Source organism: Oncorhynchus tshawytscha, linkage group LG33 (assembly GCF_018296145.1).
Source record: "Oncorhynchus tshawytscha isolate Ot180627B linkage group LG33, Otsh_v2.0, whole genome shotgun sequence".
Classification (NCBI taxonomy): domain Eukaryota; kingdom Metazoa; phylum Chordata; class Actinopteri; order Salmoniformes; family Salmonidae; genus Oncorhynchus; species Oncorhynchus tshawytscha.
Window position 1 is genome coordinate 4,333,984 of NC_056461.1, and position 16,846 is coordinate 4,350,829.

General features: G+C 43.0%; 1 protein-coding gene across 3 annotated transcripts; it reads right to left on the minus strand.

Moving 5' to 3' along the window:
• Nucleotides 1-275: 275 nt before the first annotated feature.
• LOC112230779 (RING finger protein 122-like) lies at nucleotides 276-12,832 on the minus strand. 3 transcript variants are annotated; one of them, XM_042311552.1, is made up of 6 exons: nucleotides 12,391-12,832; nucleotides 10,758-10,943; nucleotides 3,333-3,378; nucleotides 2,910-2,951; nucleotides 1,473-1,552; nucleotides 276-1,338 (listed from the first exon to the last, which is right to left on the minus strand). In XM_042311552.1, exons 2-6 carry the CDS (start codon nucleotides 10,865-10,867, stop codon nucleotides 1,224-1,226), a joined length of 393 nt encoding a protein of 130 aa, XP_042167486.1. In that variant the 5' UTR covers nucleotides 10,868-10,943; nucleotides 12,391-12,832; the 3' UTR covers nucleotides 276-1,223. The 3 variants fall into 3 exon arrangements, with proteins under 3 accessions (XP_042167486.1, XP_042167484.1, XP_042167485.1); XM_042311550.1 differs by having other exon boundaries at nucleotides 1,473-1,555; nucleotides 12,391-12,830; XM_042311551.1 differs by lacking the exon at nucleotides 12,391-12,832 and adding an exon at nucleotides 11,053-11,345 and having other exon boundaries at nucleotides 1,473-1,555.
• Between the last annotated feature and the right edge of the window lie 4,014 nt (nucleotides 12,833-16,846).

Consider the following 16,846-nt stretch of genomic DNA (forward strand, 5'->3'; position numbering starts at 1 on the left):
CACACATCTGACCTGACTGTATTGACGGAAGCTATGTGGTGGAACGTCTTCTACCCATCCAGTAAGGTCAGTGATTAATTTGCAGAAGGGAGGGTGGAAGGGGAATGGTTGAAGTATTGGGTCATGGCCCATGTCGTAGCTCAGACCCAGAGGTGAGAGGGGGTTTAAGGCAGGTGAGGTGTGTTTCTATTCCTCCTGGCTCTACATACACAGTAGAGGACTGTTCGTTCACACACTACAAACATGGTAGGACATAGAACAAATCAGGACCCATAGACTTTTTCTCATATTTACTAAAGCAGATATTATTGCTTCAGTTTACCATGCAGAAAGGAATACGTCTGAATCTCTCTTCATTCTAAATACAATAAACTGCAAAGGCTTGTTTGGCAAATCTATAGGAAATACTGGTCAGAATAAATACATTGTTGTTGTCGGTTCCTCCTACAGGTCAAAACAGGAGTGTGTCACACCCACTTAATATAAGCAGGATGCAGATCTGACAGATGCGCATGCGCACACACACACACACACACACACACACACACACACACACACACACACACACACACACACACACACACACACACACACACACACACACACACACACACACACACACACAGTGTAGTCAGCAGGAAACGTGTCACAATAACAATAAATGTATTTCATCATCCCCAGGGTGCAACACACTGGATGTTGCAGATAGAAATGGCACAAATAGAGTTGACATGATTCCTCACCCTACATTTCAGAGAGGCATGTCTGTTCTACATCATATTTTTTTTATCTGGGCGTTCGGCAATGTGGCCCATGAGTTACCTGAAGTTCTCCCTCAACAGGTAGCCCCTCGCTCGTCCAGACAGTGTCTGAGGGTTGAGAGGGACATTTTAGTCCCAGAGTTTGGTTTGGGAATCCTGCACTCATTCCTGAAACTGGTTGAGTGAGCCCTGTAGATGTTTGGGTAGTCAGTCATTAAATGACTGACTCCACTTGATAAGGTGTAGTATGATATACTACAGTACCCATAATGCTCTGTGTCCCGTCTCATTATCAATACATGAGGGTCTGAAATCTGAATCTTTTTTTCTCCACCATTGTTGTGGTTTGTCCGGTAAATCCACTTGACCGACGTATAGTCTGTTAGACCAGTCTATTCCAACTGTGTTGTCATATCAACATGTTACACCACTCCGTTCCAACTGTATCGCCATGACAATGCGCTACACCAGCTCATCCAGTAGTGTGCCCAGGCTGTGGTGATGTTCAGGTGGTCCAGTGATGGGCTTGTTACACATGGGACACACACAGCGCACCTCCAGCCACTTCACCAGGCAACTGCAGGGGCAAACAACAATTCAGTGACACATAAATGCACGCATATATACACACACACACACATATGCACGTACAGATACACACATCTGACACATAAATTCCATCTGCTTGGTGTGAGGTGAGGTGACACTTGCCTCCGGTGAAAGGCATGTTGGCATGGCAACACTCCTAGCTCATCTTTCACTCTGAAGTCCTCCAAGCACACTGCACATGTCTGCTGTGATGGAGAAAAGTAGAGGGAGAGCAATGGAGAGAGAAAGAGAGAGAAACCAGGGGAGAGATAGAAAGAGAAACCAGGGGAGAGATAGAAAGAGAAACCAGGGGAGAGATAGAAAGAGAAACCAGGGGAGAGAGCGCGAGAGAGAGAAACCAGGGGAGAGATAGAAAGAGAGAGAAACCAGGGGAGAGAGCACGAGAGAGAAGAGAAACCAGGGGAGAGAGCGAGAGAGAGAGAAACCAGGGGAGAGATAGAAAGAGAGAGAAACCAGGAGAGAGATAGAAAGAGAGAAACCAGGGGAGAGATAGAAAGAGAGAAACCAGGGGGGAGAGAGAGAGAGAGAGCGAGAGAGAGAGAGAAACCAGGGGAGAGATAGAAAGAGAGAGAAACCAGGGGAGAGAGAAAGAGAGAGAGAAACCAGGGGAGAGAGCGAGAGAGAGAAACCAGGGGGAGAGAGCGCGAGAGAGAGAAACCAGGGGAGAGAGAGAAAGAGAGAGAAACCAGGGAGAGAGCAGGGAGAGAGAGAGAAACCAGGGGAGAGATAGAAAGAGAGAGAAACCAGGGGAGAGATAGAAAGAGAGAGAAACCAGGGGAGAGAGAGAAAGAGAGAGAAACCAGGAGAGAGAGAAGAGAGAGAGAAACCAGGGGGAGAGAGAGAGAGCGAGAGAGAGAGAAACCAGGGAGAGATAGAAGAGAGAGAGAAACCAGAGGGGAGAGAGAAACCAGGGGAGAGAGAGAAAGAGAGAGAGAAACCAGGGGAGAGAGAGAAAGAGAGAGAGAAACCAGGGGAGAGAGAGAAAGAGAGAGAGAAACCAGGGGAGAGAGAGAAAGAGAGAGAGAAACCAGGGGAGAGAGAGAAAGAGAGAGAGAAACCAGGGGAGAGAGAGAAAGAGAGAGAGAAACCAGGGGAGAGAGAGAAAGAGAGAGAGAAACCAGAGAGAGAGAGAGAGAAACCAGGGAGAGAGAGAAAGAGAGAGAGAAACCAGGAGAGGAGAGAGAGAGAGAGAGAGAAAGAGAGAGAGAAACCAGGAGAGAGAGAGAGAGAAAGAGAGAGAGAAACCAGGGGAGAGAGAGAAAGAGAGAGAGAAACCAGGGAGAGAGAGAAAAGAGAGAGAGAAACCAGGGGAGAGAGCGAGAAGAAGAGGAGGAAACCAGGGGAGAGAGAGAAAGAGAGAGAGAAACCAGGGGAGAGAGAGAAAGAGAGAGAGAAACCAGGGGAGAGAGAGAAAGAGAGAGAGAAACCAGGGGGGAGAGCGAAAGAGGAGGAAACCAGGGGAGAGAGAGAAGGTGGTTGGACAGTGTAAAAAGAGTGCACTAAACAGAAGCATAATGGAAAGAAGAATAACAAACTTACCCCGTGTAGATTGAGTTTCTTTGTATCCCCTTTGAATATCACCTGTGAAAAAGCATCAGTGATTACCGCTAGAGTTGTGAGACAAACATGGAATGAAACAGGTTTTCTATTCACAAGATGAAGGAGTGTTTAAAAGATCATTGGAATGGTTTTGCTCTCAACACTAGGGGGCCGGAGACACTGTGAGGATTGATGTGGGACGGTCTTCATTGCAGTTACAATGTATTTCTGTAATGTATTCCTGAGATTTTAAACAACTCTCCAGACATTGTGCTTCTGATTATATGGACAGCACGACTGCAAAAAAGGTGACCTGGAAGGCACCCTGAGTTTGTATACAAACGTGTCACGTAATTGTGTTATACGTGCAGTGTGTTGAACATGACTGACTTATAGAAGACAGACTTCAGGAACGTGACTTACCGCTTTGTATCCAAACCTCTCTCGCCGAGCCTGGTGCCTTAGTTTACTGGGAGGGAGGAGAGGAGAGACTTTTAGTACAACTGAGTAAGAAGACAGGCAGACAGAGGGACAGACAGTGGTTTCTTCAATGCACCTGTCTGTAATCACCCTAGAGGTACATAAGCTGAAACGATTGGCCCTAGTCAAAATTGTATTTTTACTTTTGAAGTGCACTGATCGACAAATAATAATTCTGTGTAAAAATGACCATATACGGTAGCCCGTTTTCACCAATCAGATGTAGTAAAGGGACTCGTGCCCGCTGTGCCCACTCAGTTTCAATGATGCCTCTGCTTTCCTCTCCTCTCTGCCACTTTGAAAGGACCACATTGCGGAGCAAAGATGACCCCAGACACAGTGCTGTGTTGTTCACACTGAACACAATCTGACTTCATTACGGCTCAATAACTCTTCAGACCCAGAGCTCCAGTCACCACTGTGGTATATCCTCTTTGTCACAACACAGATGAAGACAATAGACATTCATGTCTTAAAATGTGCATGTGTCTACTGTGTGTGTTTTGTTTGTGTGAGTGTGTGTTTTGTTTCTGTGAGTGTGTGTGTGTTTTGTTTGTGTGAGTGTGTGTTTTGTTTCTGTGAGTGTGTGTGTGTTTTGTTTGTGTGAGTGTGTGTGTGTTTTGTTTCTGTGAGTGTGTGTGTGTTTTGTTTCTGTGTGTGTGTGTGTGTGAATGTGCATGTGTCTACTGTGTGTGTTTTGTTTCTGTGTGTGTGTGTGTGTGAATGTGCATTTGTCTACTGTGTGTGTTTTGTTTCTGTGTGTGTGTGTGTGTGAATGTGCATTTGTCTACTGTGTGTGTTTTTTTTCTGTGTGTGTGTGTGTGTGTGTGTGTGAATGTGCATGTGTCTCCTGTGTGTGTTTTGTTTCTGTGTGTGTGTGTGTGTGTGAATGTGCATGTGTCTACTGTGTGTGTTTGTATTAGTGTGTGTTTGTATTAGTGTGTGTTTGTATTAGTGTGTGTGTGTATTAGTGTGTGTGTTTGTATTAGTGTGTGTGTGTGTATTAGTGTGTGTGTGTGTGTGTGTTAGTGTGTGTGTGTATTAGTGTGTGTGTTTGTATTAGTGTGTGTGTTTGTATTAGTGTGTGTGTGTATTAGTGTGTGTGTGTGTATTAGTGTGTGTGTGTGTATTAGTGTGTGTGTGTGTGTATTAGTGTGTGTGTGTGTGTATTAGTGTGTGTGTGTGTATTAGTGTGTGTGTGTGTATTAGTGTGTGTGTGTGTGTGTGTATTAGTGACTGTGTGTGTGTGTATTAGTGTTTGTGTGTGTATTAGTGTGTGTGTGTGTATTAGTGTGTGTGTGTGTATTAGTGTGTGTGTGTATTAGTGTGTGTGTGTATTAGTGTGTGTGTGTATTAGTGTGTGTGTGTATTAGTGTGTGTGTGTGTGTATTAGTGTGTGTGTGTGTGTGTGTATTAGTGTGTGTGTGTATTAGTGTGTGTGTGTGTGTATTAGTGTGTGTGTGTATTAGTGTGTGTGTGTGTATTAGTGTGTGTGTGTATTAGTGTGTGTGTGTGTATTAGTGTGTGTGTGTATTAGTGTGTTTATTAAATCAGTTTTATTTTTTGCCTGATTCCGTTTAGTTTTTCTCCAAATTCTGTTTTCTCCATTTAGTTATTTCAGGTTTCCATTTTCCAGTTTTTCTTTGGTTTTTGCTCTCAAATTCTCACTTTTTAAAACCATCCAATTTAGTTGTTTTGTGAGTCCACAACAATGCTTAAACCACATCAGGAGACCACTTTTTGAGGTCTGGGATAAATAGAGAAATTTAGATTTTTGTGTGTAGTTACCCTTTAATTGCAGTGTGCAACTAGCAAGAGGTTGTTGTCTAATGTGTTTACCCACTGGATTGATGCAAATAATAATGTTATAATTCTGCCAGGTAAGCATAGGTTACTTTGTAGTTAACATTTGATTGAGAAGGTTTTTGGGAAAGGCACATTTCTATCTACCAGAAGACTTTTCATTAGCATCATTGCTAAAGGCTACACAATGTGGTAGACACCCGCACCGTACATTCACAGACCAGAGCAATTCTCATTGACTCTTCAGAAAGTTGCAGGAAATACAAATCACTATTTATAGTCTTATGATAAACTTGGGCAAATGAATTCATTTTCAATACATTTAGTTGAAGCCTTTACTAAGTTGAATACATTTTTTAATATTGAATATTTTTGAATTCCTTTTTAATGTCAGGATTCCGTGATCCCGTCCGCGTTCTCTGCATCGCGGATTTTATAGGGCCCTATGTGTGGGAGGTTCAGGATAGGAGGAGGACCCTACGTTTACTTCCAACCGTGGGGCTGCTGCCTGAGGCCTTAAATAGACTCAGGGACAAACCAGGCTGATAATCATCTGCAGCTGATTGTTTGAGTTGGGAAATACTTAAGGACAGAGGAAACAGAGGGACGGGTGAGGAGTCCCCCATGACAACAATAGCCTGGACCTGATTCTAAAGAGCTTTTTAGAGAAGCCTTTAGGCAACAGTAACAGTAATAACAGTCACACAAACACACTCATGCAAACACATTTCGGACATTTCAAGATCCATGGGGATCTGAACAAAAATATAAACGCAACATGTAACAATTTCTAAGATTTTACTGAGTTACATTTCATATAAGGAAATCTATGGATTTCACATGACTGGGAATACAGATTTTGTTGGTCACAGATACCTTTAAAAGAAAGGTAGTGGATCAGAAAAGCAGTCAGTATCTGGTGTGACCCCCATTTGACTCATGCAGCGCGACACATCTCCTTTGCATAGAGTTAATCAGGCTGTTGATTGTGGCCTGTTTCCCCTCTTCAATGGCTGAGTTGTTGCATATTGGTGGGAACTGGAACACTGTCGTACATGTGGATCCAGAGCATCCCAAACATGCTCAATGGGTGTCATGTCTAATGAGTATACAGGCCATGGAAGAACTGGGACATTTTCAGCTTCCAGAAATTGTGTAGAGATCCTTGCAACATGGGCCTGTGCATTTATCATGCTGAAACATGAGGGGATGGCGGTGGATGAATGGCATGACAAGGGGCCTCAGGGTCTCATCACGGTATCTCTATGCATTCAAATTGTCATCAATAAAATGCAATTGTGCTCGTTGTCCGTAGCTTATGCCTGCCCATACCATAACCCCACCGCCACCATGGGGCACTCTGTTCACAACGTTGACATCAGTAAACCGCTCGCCCACACGACGCCATACACACTGTCTGCCATCTGCCTGGTACAGTTGAAACTGGGATTCATCCATGAAGAGGACACTTCTCTAGTGTGCCAGTGGTCATCAAAGGTGAGCATTTGCCCTCTGAAGTCAGTTACGACGCCAAACAGCAGTCAGGTCAAGACCCTGGTGAGGATGACGAGCACGCAGATGAGCTTCCCTAAGATGGTTTCTGACAGTTTGTGCAGAAATTATTTGATTGTGCAAACCCACAGTTTCATCAGCTGTCCGGGTGGCTGGTCTCAGACAATCCTGCAGTGAAGAAGCCTGATGTGGTCTGATGTTGTGAGGCCGATTAGATGTACTGCCAAATTATCTAAAACAACGTTGGAATTGGCTTATGGTAGAGAACTGAACAACCAAATATCTGGCAACAGCTCTGGTGAACATTCCTGCAGTCAGCATGCCAATTCCTCGCTCCCTCAAAACTGAGACATCTGTGGCATTGTGATGTGTGACAAAACTGCACATTTTAGAGTGGTCTATTATTGTCCCCAGCACAAGGTGCACCTGTGTAATGATCATGCCGTTTAATCAGTTTCTTGATATGCCACACCTGTCAGATGGATGGATTTGATAACAAAACGATACCACGGTAAAAAAAGTAGGCATAAGTCACAGAATGGCACTTGATCCAGAATGAGAAACTCAGCTACTGCTCTATTCAATCACTGGGCATCTTTGAGATGTCATTATTTTTTGATCGTCAGCATTTATGCTTCAATGCATACTGCATACTTTAATTAACCAATTATTCAATCATGTTATCAATTTGAATTTGTCTTTACCAATCAAACGACATAACAACATAATGATTATAGTGTATTTGAATGGTAAATCTCTATTGATAAACTGGTACAATCAAGATGTACCCTAGGCCTATTCCATCTCAAAATGCACAAGAAAGAGTATTTTGTCACCTACCGTCTCATATTGTTCTGAAATAATTTCTGTAGTTAGAAACTGATAATATTATCATTCCTGAAACATTATTTTGTTTAAATATGATTTGATCTCTGATAAATTAAGCTACTTGTTTGTACCCCAATTTGGAAATTTTAATTTATAAGATTCATGTCAAAAGTGTTGGAAAAACTTGTCAATAATCAACTGACTGGCTTTCTTGATGTCTATAGTATTCTCTAAGGCATGCAAACCGGTTTCCGCTCAGGATAAGGATGGGTCACTGCAACCTTAAAGGTCCTCAATGATGTCACCATTGCCCTTGATTCTAAGCAATATTGTGCTGCTATTTTTATTGACTTGGCCAAAGCTTTTGATACGGTAGACCATTCCATTCTTGTGGGCCGGGCTAAGGAGTATTGGTGTCTCTGAGGGTTCTTCGTGCTAGTTTGCTAATTACCTCTCTCAAAGAATGCAGTCAGAAAATCAGCTGTCTCAGGCACTGCCTGTCAGCAAGGGAGTACCCCAAAGCTCGATCCTAGGCCCCACGCCCTTCTCAATTTACATCAACAACATAGCTCAGGCAGTGGGAAGCTCTCTCATCCATTTATATGCAGATGATACAGTCTTATACTCAGCTGGCCCCTCCTTGGATTTTGTGTTAAATGCTCTACAACAAAGCTCTCTTAGTGTCCAACAAGATTTCTCTAATCTTAACCTTGTTCTGAAGTCCACCAAAACAAAGGTCATGTGGTTTGGTAAAAAGAACTTGAGGTAGTCACCTCATACAAGTACTTGGGAGTATGGCTAGACGGTCCACTGTCGTTCTCTCAGCACATATCAAAGCTGCAGGCTAAAGTTATATCTAGAATTGGTTTCCTCTATCGTAAACGCTCCTCTTTCACTCCATCTGCCAAACTAACCCTGATTCAGATGACCATCCTACCCATGTTAGATTACGGAGACATAATTTATAGATCGGCAGGTAAGGGTTCTCTCGAGCGGCAAGATGTTCTTTACCGTTCTTTACCATTCGGCCACCAATGCTCCTTATAGGACACATCCCTGCACTCTATACTCTTCTGTAAACTGATAATCTCTGCATACCCGTCGCAAGACCCACTGGTTGATGCTTATTTATAAAACCTTCTTAGGCCTCCCTCCCCCTATCTGAGATATCTACTGCAGCCCACATCCTCCTTCTGCCAGTCACATAAAGGTTCCCAAAGCACACACATCCCTGGGTCGCTCCTCTTTTCAGTTCGCTGCAGCTAGCGACTGGAACGAGCTGCAACAAACACTCAAACCTGACAGTTTTATCTCAATCTCTTCATTCAAAGACTCAATCATGGACACTCTTACTGACAGTTGTGGCTGCTTTGCATGATGTATTGTTGTCTCTACCTTCTTGCCCTTTGTGCTGTTGTCTGTGCCCAATAATGTTTGTACCATGTTTTGTGCTGCTACCATGTTGTTGTTATGTTGTGTTGCTACCATGCTGTGTTGTCATGTGTTTCTGCCTTACTATGTTGTTGTCTTTATGTAGCGTTGTGTTGTCTCTCTCGTTGTGATGTGTGTTTTGTCCTATATTTATATTGTACAGTCGTAGCCAAAAGTTTAGAATGACACAAATATTAATTTTCACAAAGTCTGCTGACTCTGTTTGTATGATGGCAATTTGCATATACTCCAGAATGTTATGAAGAGTGATCAGATGAACTGCGATTAATTGCAAAGTCCCTCTTTGCCATGCAAATGAACTGAACCCCCCCCAAAAAATTCCACCGCATTTCAGCCCTGCCACAAAAGGACCAGCTAACATCATGTCAGTGATTGTCTCGTTAACACAGGTGTGAGTGTTGACGAGAACAAGGCTGGAGATCACTCTGTCATGCTGATTGTGTTCGAATAACAGACTGGAAGCTTCAAAAGGAGGGTGGTGCTTGGAATCATTGTTCTTCCTCTGTCAAATACGGTTACCTGCAAGGAAACACCTGCCGTCATCATTGCTTTGCACAAAAAGGGCTTCACAGGCAAGGATATTGCTGCCAGTAAGATTGCACCTAAATCAACCATTTATCAGATCATCAAGAACTTCAAGGAGAGCGGTTCAATTGTTGTGAAGAAGGCTTCAGGGCGCCCAAGAAAGTCCAGCAAGTGCCAGGACCATCTCCTAAAGTTGATTCAGCTGCGGTATCGGGGCACCACCAGCACAGAGCTTGCTCAGGAATGGCAGCAGGCAGGTGTGAGTGCATCAGCACGCACAGTGACTTTTGGAGGATGGCCTGGTGTCAAAGAAGGGCAGCAAAGAAGCCACTTCTGTCCAGGAAAAACATCAGGGACAGACTGATATTCTGCAAAAGGTACAGGGATTGGACTGCTGAGGACTGGGGTAAAGTCCCTTTCTCTGATGAATCCCCTTTCCAATTGTTTGGGGCAACTTTTGGCCACGTCTGTATTTATTTTTTTATATTTAATCCCAGGTCCCCGTCCCCGCAGGAGGCCTTTTGCCTTTTGCTAGGCCATCATTGTAAATAAGCATTTGTTCCTAACTGACTTGCCTAGTTAAATAAAACAAATAAAAATATAGTTTTCCATAAATACAGTACCTAACATTTGATTTGGACCATCATTCCTCCTAACAATGAGTAAGACATGAGGAATCCAATAAAAGTATCAAAAGCCACCCACACCCCATGCCTATCTCACACCAACAACCAGTATACAGTATCAGTTCTCTATATTTGACAAGTATATGCAGCTGCTGCTTGGAGTATTGCTTCTTCATCCTTTGTACTGTAATGCATTCCATGTGAATCTGGTGTTGTTTTTTATCCCTGTTCAGAGAAATTAGCCATTGAAGTCACTGAGTTATTGTGCTTATTTTAACTGATTTCATGGTATTGATTTCCATGTGGCATTTATTTCATTTTACTGATCAACAACATTTGCGTAGAAGTGGCTTCTTTTATAAAAGTGTGCGCTGTCTCTTTAACCAGTAATGACTCATTCATGAGCCAAGATGCGGCCTGCCAGAGCCCTCAGCCTCAGCTGCGCTGATAGACAGACTTGATCCGTGAGACACATTTGGCACAATTACTGAGAGTAACCACAATTCTAGTACCCAACCGTTTTTCACATTTTAGTATAAAAATGGAATGGAAGTTTCGGTATACCGTGCAACACTAGCAGACAGACAGACAGATAGATAACTAGATGGAGGGAAATGTTTACCTGATGAAGTAGCAGCAGAAGATGAGGCTGAGGACGAAGACGAAGACTCCGGTCCCGAAGATGACCATGTAGATGTTAAGAGGAAGGTCCTGGAACGCCACGGCAGACATGATCCCTAACTTCTAGCCCCCGACCTGCTGTGACCTCTGATCTTTCCCCTCTGACAGTGAACCAGACACACACACCCTGGAGGGAGACACACACAAACATTCAATGATTCCAGAAAAGCGTGCACGTTAAGAATGTTGATTACAAGAAAAGAATGCAAGCACGCAAACAAACGCACAGCACTCACGCCAGAATAACACATGCTAACACATGAACAGTAAGAAACCCAGCCCGTCTCTGTTGTGGGTGAGGGATAAGACAATAGGCGCTGACAAAGCAGGAAGTGATGCAGTCTGTGGCGAGACATACTGTAGCTCAGGTGCTGTGAAGCTGGCAGGATATGAAGTTGCCAATAGACACTGATCTAAGGGCAGTTTGTATCTAATGTTAGGTGGGATTGGGGGAGGTGAGCTGATCCAAATCTGTGACTATTGTCTATGTAACAGTATTGCTTCCTTCCCTCTCCTCGCCCCAACCTGGGCTCGAACCAGGCACTCTGCACACATCACACATCGACAACAGCCACCCACGAAGCACCCACGCTATTAGCGCGCACCACTGCTAACTAGCTAGCCATTTCACATCGGTTACATCTATATGGGCTTACTGATGCCCTAGTCTTCTGATGTACGACTGTACAGCATGAATACAGAATAGCTGTATTTTCAGGCCCTGGTCCAAGTACAACAACCTGCTCACATGCGTACACACACGCATGCACACGGTACACACTGCCCTAGGTAAGCCCTTGCCTACAGACTATATTCCTAAACTCTATTGGTCAAGCAGCACATGTTCAGTTTATTGGCTGAGAGAACAGAGATCACACTGCAGGTGTGTGTGTGTGTGTGTGTGTGTGTGTGTGTGTGTGTGTGTGTGTGTGTGTGTGTGTGTGTGTGTGTGTGTGTGTGTGTGTGTGTGTGTGTGTGTGTGTGTGTGTGTGTGTGTGTGTGTGTGTGTGCACTCTGAAGCACAGATGTTGGTGTGGGTCACTGTTAGAAGAGCCACTGGATATGAGACTGTGATTTCCAAACACTTAATCCACTTTTTTCCCAAGATAATTTGAAGGCAAATGTATAAGTGTGTGTAATATAAAGTATAGAATCAATAAGTTTACTCTTGTCTGTTGTCTCAATTTACCATAAAACAGACAAGAACTCTTTGTGCACAAAAGAGAAGTTGCGCACACTGCATACTTACAGTGACGTAAAGTCACCAAGGGACAATGACATTCCATTACTGACGATCATATCATTTATTTTCACCGGAGGATATGTGTCGTCAAAATGTCCAATGTGTTAGAAATAGAAACGATTCTATAAAGTGATGCAAGTAGACCTGATGTTATGAGCGAAATCTGCGCCTATCATACAATAAAAAATAAAAAGGTCACATAGTGGTGTCAGCTCATAACTTGTTCTTGCAAAACCATCAAAACAATGCAATATCACACAGTGGTGAAGTTAATCTTCTGAAAAACAAGAAACGTTAACAGAAACAAATGTGTTATGCGTAAAATTCTTACCGTTATAACGAAGAAGGCTCACAGACTGCCCCTCGATGGTAGAACATGTTGATTCTTCATAAACACCCGTGGTTCGTCGTGAATGGATGCGGCTCACAGCTGGACTATACATTCTTCATTCAGTAGGAATTTCTCTCTCTCTCTATGGTCCTTCTTTTCCAATGTCCCAACCAAAACAGATATAAAGATGAAAATGTTGCCATGAGGTATACTGCCACTTTTAAAAAAGACAAAGAAAAAAGTTGACATAGAGATGCGAAAGGAGTCGACCGTGGCTCGTACCTTACCACATCTGTAGGCAATTTTACTTCTGGATTCTACATCTGTTGTTATTTTCGTAACGCGAGAAGTCCTGCCTTGGTATTGTCATACACAACATTAACGTTACAGCTAATTCCGCGAGGGAGGCCTATTCATTTAAGGATCCGCCCCTTTCTTTTTTCAATTTTCGCCTAAAATGACATAAAATGACACCCAAATTTAGCTGCCTGTCGCTCATAACCTGAAGCAATTATATGCATATTCGTGACAACCATTTGAAAGGAAACACTTTGAAATTTGTGGAAATCTGAAATGAACGTAGGAGAATATATCACATTCGATCTGGTAAAAGATAATACAAAGAAAAAAACATGCAGTTTTTTTGTTGTTGTACCATCACCTTTGAAATGCAAGAGAAAGGCCAATATGTGATTTAGGAATCCAGGCGCAATGTAGATTTTGGCCACTAGATGGCAGCAGTGTATGTGCAATGTTTTAGACTGATTCAATGAACCATTGCATTTCTGTTAAAAAATGTTGTCTCAAGACTGCCCAAATGTGCCTAATTGGTTTATGAATAACATTTCAAGTTCATGACTGTGCACTCTCCTCAAATAATAGCATGGTATTCTTTCACTGTAATAGCTACTGTAAATTGGACAGTGCAGTTAGATTAACAAGAATTTAAGCTTTCTGCTAATATCAGATATGTCTTTGTCATGGGAAATGTTCTTGTTACTTACAACCTCATACTAATCGCATTAACCTACGTTAGTTCAACCCACCAACCCTGCAGAGGTATAAAGTGGAAACAATTCATTTTCCTCGCCTTCTCTTATCGAGCCAATTTGAGTTGAAAATAATTGTACCAAAATGAAAAGAAATGTAAATGTATAAACATTAGACACACACACAGGTACAGGCACACGCATACACAGACGGGCGCTAGCACACACACTCTACACATGCACACTGTAATATTGTTGTACAGTGGTATCATACATTTTGTGTTGTGGATATGTGATGTGACAATGTTTGCTGTTTTATATTTAGTTTTGTGTGTAATATAAGTGTCTTAATGTGTTTGGACCCCAGGAAGAAGATAGCAGCTAATGGGGATCCCTAATAAAATATCAATACAAATATGGTGTGTGGTCCTCCCACTACGACTCGGGAAACCATGCAGTTTATTAGGGTGCCGATGAAAGAAGTTATGATGAACTTCACAGGGTGTGAATGTGCCAGGTGTACGGTGTTTCCTCAGACACATTGGTGCAGCTGGCTTCTGGGTTAAGTGGACATTGTGTCAAGAAGCAGCGGCTTGGCTGGATTGTGTTTCGGAGGACGCACAGCTCTCGACCTTCGAGTCCGTATGGGAGTTGCAGCGATGAGACAAGACTGTAACTACCAATTTGATAAAAGAAAGTGCACGGTGATCAGCTTTCCAATAAATATTGAGGGTCTCATGAGTATCGATGCTTGACTGCCGTTTGACAAATAAAAATATTCTCGCTCTTATCTTTATCATATACATTAATCAACTCGCACAAAATACTCACACAACTGTGTCTGTGAGCTGTTGGCTAGAACTCATGTGCGATAACCAGACTAGGCACATTAGCTATTTAATGCAACCGTTATTGTGACTAAACTATCGATAGAGGTGAAACTGTGATGGAAACACATTGAACTTTAGATTTTTATTCGATACACAATACAAATATGGTGTGTGATCCTCCCACTAAGACTTGGGAAACTCTTCTGCACGGCAAGCAGTACCAGTTCGCCAAGTCTGTGTCCAAAAGGCTCCTTAACAGCTTCTACCCCCATAAGAATGACCCCCCCCCTTTGTTTTTACACTGCTCCTACGCACTGTTTATTATCTATGCATAGTCACTTTACCCCTACCTACGTGCACCCCCGTGCTTCATGGTTGGGATGGTGTTCTTCGGCTTGCAAGCCACCCCCTTTTTCCTCCAAACATAACGATGGTCATTACGGCCAAGCAGTTCTATTTTTGTTTCATCAGACCAAAGGACATTTCTCCAAAAAGTATGATCTTTGACCCCATGTGCAGTTGCAAACCGTAGTCTGGCTTTTTTCTTCCTGAGCGGTATGACAGCTGCGTGGTGTTTATTCTTGCATACTATTGTTTGTACAGATGAACTTGGTACCTTCAGGGATTTGGAAATTGCCCCCAAGGATGAACCAGACTTGTGGAGGTCTACAATGTTTTTTCTGAGGTCTTGGCTGATTTCTTTTGATTTTCCTAAGATGTCAAACAAAGAGGCACTGAGTTTGAAGGTTGGCCTTGATATACATCCACAGGTACACCTCAAATTGACACAAATGATGTCAATTAGCCTATCAAAAGCTTCTAAAGCCATGACGTCATTTTCTGGAATTTTCCAAGCTGTTTAAAGGCACAGTCAACTTAGTGTATGTAAACTTCTGACCCACTGGAATTGTGATACAGTGAATTATAAGTGAAATAATCTGTCTGTAAACAATTGTTGGAAAAATTAATTGTGTCAGAACCAACTTACCAGAACTGTAGGTTGTTAACAAGAAATTTGTGGAGTGGTTGAAAAACGAGTTTTTTGTAAACTTCCGACTTCAACTGTATGTACAGCAAAATAGCTAGTTCTCTGCTTTGCTAGCTTAGCTGAACACAGAATGTTAGCGTACTGTTCTTTGAATGTTGAATGCTTAACTGACTTGCCTAGTTAAATAAAGGTTAAAATAAATACTGTACTGTATTCTACCTACATGAAATTCTCTTCATTAGTCCTGTTCCTCTAAGAAAGTGAAATAGATCCCTATACACCACTTCCCCCCACTTCACCACCCAAACCCCAACCCCGTCCAGCCTCTTTAACCCTTTCACACAATCTCTCCCTATCTATATCATAATATGAACAAAATATCAACACATGCTCCACTGTTTCCTCCACTAAACACTCATCACACAAACCTGTTTTATTTCTCCCTATCATCCATCACTTGGCATTCCAACCTGTGTGTCCAAACCGTAGTCTACTCCACACAACCTCCTCGCACATACTTCCCATACTCCCCACCTCTTCCTTAACTAACTGGTTCACGTGATAAAATTGCCTCCCCTTACTACTAGAATCCCACTCCCTTTGCCAAAGATCGAGCTCTTTTGCTCGGATCAAGGACTTGACTTACCTGCAGCCCAGCAGGACCTGAATATCTACACCCTCTCTCCTCACCGTACTCTTAGCCACCACATCAGCCTTCTCATTAACCACCACACCCACATGGGCGGGAACTCAGTCAAAGCTCACTACCCCTCCCATCCTCTTCAGTCCCATTAACAGCACCATCATCTCCACAAACAAGTCTCCCCTATCCGACCTGCCCGTCTCCACACCACTCAGCACTGTACCGAATCAGAGCAGATCACCACTCTGAGTGGTTTCACCTCCTCCGCCCATCTCAAACCTATAATCATGGCCATCAACTCGGCCGCATACACTGACACATAATCCGTTAACTGCTTACATGCTCCCACAAACCAATGATCTATATATCTCTCCACACACCTTCCTACAACTCATTTCAATATACTCAACATGTCTCTTTCACGTAAGCCTCTCATCAAACCACATACCTAAATACTTAAACTCAGATATCCTGACCTTATATTTGCAGCCTAACATTTTTACCTCCCTCCTAGAAAACATCATAAAGTAGGACTTGGCCACAGACATCCTAAACCCCCATGTTAGAGACCAATCTTCCACAACTCCCACAGCTTCTTGCATTTCCTCATCACATATTTCACATTCCCACCTCTCTTCCATACAGCCCCATCATCAACATACAAGGCCACACCCCTCCCTGTGTCATCTCCTTTAATATGTCTTCTATCATCAAGGTGAACAACACCAGACTAACCACATTTCCCTGAGGAGTACAATTGTCCACTTCAAACCACATTGACTGTTCTGACCCCACCCGCACCCGTATGACTTGATCGAAAAGGAAGTCCATGATCCGGTTATACAGATGTCCCCCAATGCACTCAACATGATCAACCTTCCCTCCACATGGTATCGTAAGCTTTCTCAATGTCAAAATACACAACACACATCACCTCTTTTATTGTCAGGGCCTTGGCTATCTCTCCTGAACCCACTCTGAGCTACGCTCATCAAACCCCTAATGT

Excerpts from the sequence above, each read along its gene's own strand:
- LOC112230779 (XM_042311550.1), bottom strand. The coding sequence starts at position 10,867 with ATGTCTGCCGTGGCGTTCCAGGACCTTCCTCTTAACATCTACATGGTC. Across the intron at positions 2,952-3,332 it reads AGAGGTTTGGATACAAAGCG|GTGATATTCAAAGGGGATAC; the intron begins GTAAGTCACGTT and ends GCTTTTTCACAG. Across the intron at positions 1,556-2,909 it reads AGAAACTCAATCTACACGGG|CAGACATGTGCAGTGTGCTT; the intron begins GTAAGTTTGTTA and ends TCTCCATCACAG.